Below are 1,612 nucleotides of genomic sequence, written 5' to 3'. Positions count from 1 at the left end.
CTTCTTGCTTATTATAATAGGTCTCTGGTTATACTGCCTGACTTACCACCTTTCCTTAGTCTTTTTCTTCCTAATTCACTGCAAGCAGTGACAAAGTGCCCGACACTGATTGAACTTCCGTTTTTCCATCCAAGAATGCAGTTGAGAGATCTGAACTGGGTTCTGATTGGTCATCAGTACCAAGGCACGGCAAATGGGTGGGGTGGGGAGAAGAGAGTGAAATATTTATGTTGACTATAGATTGGGTCTTGTCTCTTCTTGACACTGAAAGACTGATCTCTGTAGGCAACCCTAGCATTAAGGCTGCTCTTGAGAACAGCCTTTGGATAGCTGCATATGCTTTGTAGCCATTATTTATTCTCAGAATGTGCTGAATGAGATCTGGAATGCTGTAAATAAGGTTTTCATTCAGAAGGCATGCCCAGGCTTGACCCAGGACCAGAACATGTGAACACATCTAGATCTCAGGATGTCAGGTGCAGGAGACCTTCCTAAAAGAAAGCACCAGAAGCATTCACAAAGGAAACGAACAATGTTCACTGAGAAACAACTGGCAGATTTGGAATTCTTGTTCAGCAAGAACCCACACCCCGCTCCCAGCCTTCAGAAAGAAATGGCGTCAAAACTGGAGATACATCTCACAGTACTGCAGGTTTGGTTTGAGAACCATAGAGCAAAGCTCAAGAAAGCCAAATGACAACATGGGGAACCTGGGTGGCTCAGTTGGTTAATCATCTGCCTTTGGCTCAGGTCATGATCCCGGGGTCCTGGGAGTGAGCCCCATGAGCAGGGAGCCCACCTCTCCCTCTCCTCCCCACTTGTGCCCTCTGTCACTATTTCTGTCTCTCTGAAATAAATAAATAAAATCTTAAGAAAAAAAAAAAAGGCCAAACAACAGCAATTAGCTGGGGTGGAAGTCAAGACCAGCTCTTCCAAGAGAAATGTGGATGGACCTTCAGGATTCCCTGATGGTGCCTACCCTGCTTCCCTGGTTTATACAGATCATCAAAAACCTTCCTTCCAACTCAGCATATGCCCCAATTTTAAGGCTCTCCTAGACCATTCTGTTGGCCACAAAATAATCCATTTTGGCTGCTACCAAGATCCTAACATCTACTCCCTTTGTTCTATTATGAAATCTCAAATTCTTTCCATAAGCTTCACTGCTAGTTCTTTCGGTTTTTCATCTCCATAAAGAACTTAATGAGAGAAACTAGACACAAAAGGTCACATATTGTAATGATTTGCAATAATTCCCATACAAGAGACAGACACAAGATCTACACAACAGGGATGTATTTCAAAAACATGCTCTGTGAAAGAAAAAAGACAGAAAAGTGCCTGTGTGGTGGAATTCAGCAGAAAGAGGTGCTAAACAAACTTATTGGGATGGGGATGTTTCACATCATGATTGGGATGGCAGTAACCTGGATGTATAAATTCACCCAAAGATACAGAACTGTAACATTATATTATATCACAAAAACAAACAATCATGTGACAGGATGGAGGTGTTTGCTAATGCCATGGTGGTAATCATTTTTTGATATATAAATATATCAAATCAACACATGGTACACCTTACACTTGCACAATGTTGTGTGACAACTGT

General features: G+C 42.1%; 1 protein-coding gene across 1 annotated transcript; it reads left to right on the top strand.

Annotated features, from left to right (window-relative positions):
- The first annotated feature begins 532 nt into the window (after nucleotides 1-532).
- LOC148164867 (divergent paired-related homeobox-like) lies at nucleotides 533-1,195 on the top strand. The gene is made up of 2 exons (XM_088019892.1): nucleotides 533-688; nucleotides 887-1,195. The coding sequence occupies exons 1-2, from the start codon at nucleotides 533-535 to the stop codon at nucleotides 1,193-1,195; spliced, it is 465 nt and encodes a 154-aa protein (XP_087876018.1).
- The last annotated feature ends 417 nt before the right edge of the window (nucleotides 1,196-1,612 follow it).

The sequence above is a fragment of the Eumetopias jubatus genome, unplaced genomic scaffold, assembly GCF_037043125.1.
Source record: "Eumetopias jubatus isolate StellerSeaLion01/CBP00866 unplaced genomic scaffold, mEumJub1_p1.0 scaffold_2, whole genome shotgun sequence".
NCBI lineage: Eukaryota > Metazoa > Chordata > Mammalia > Carnivora > Otariidae > Eumetopias > Eumetopias jubatus.
Note: the sequence above shows the minus strand (reverse complement) of the source record. Positions and strands in the feature narration are given on the sequence as shown.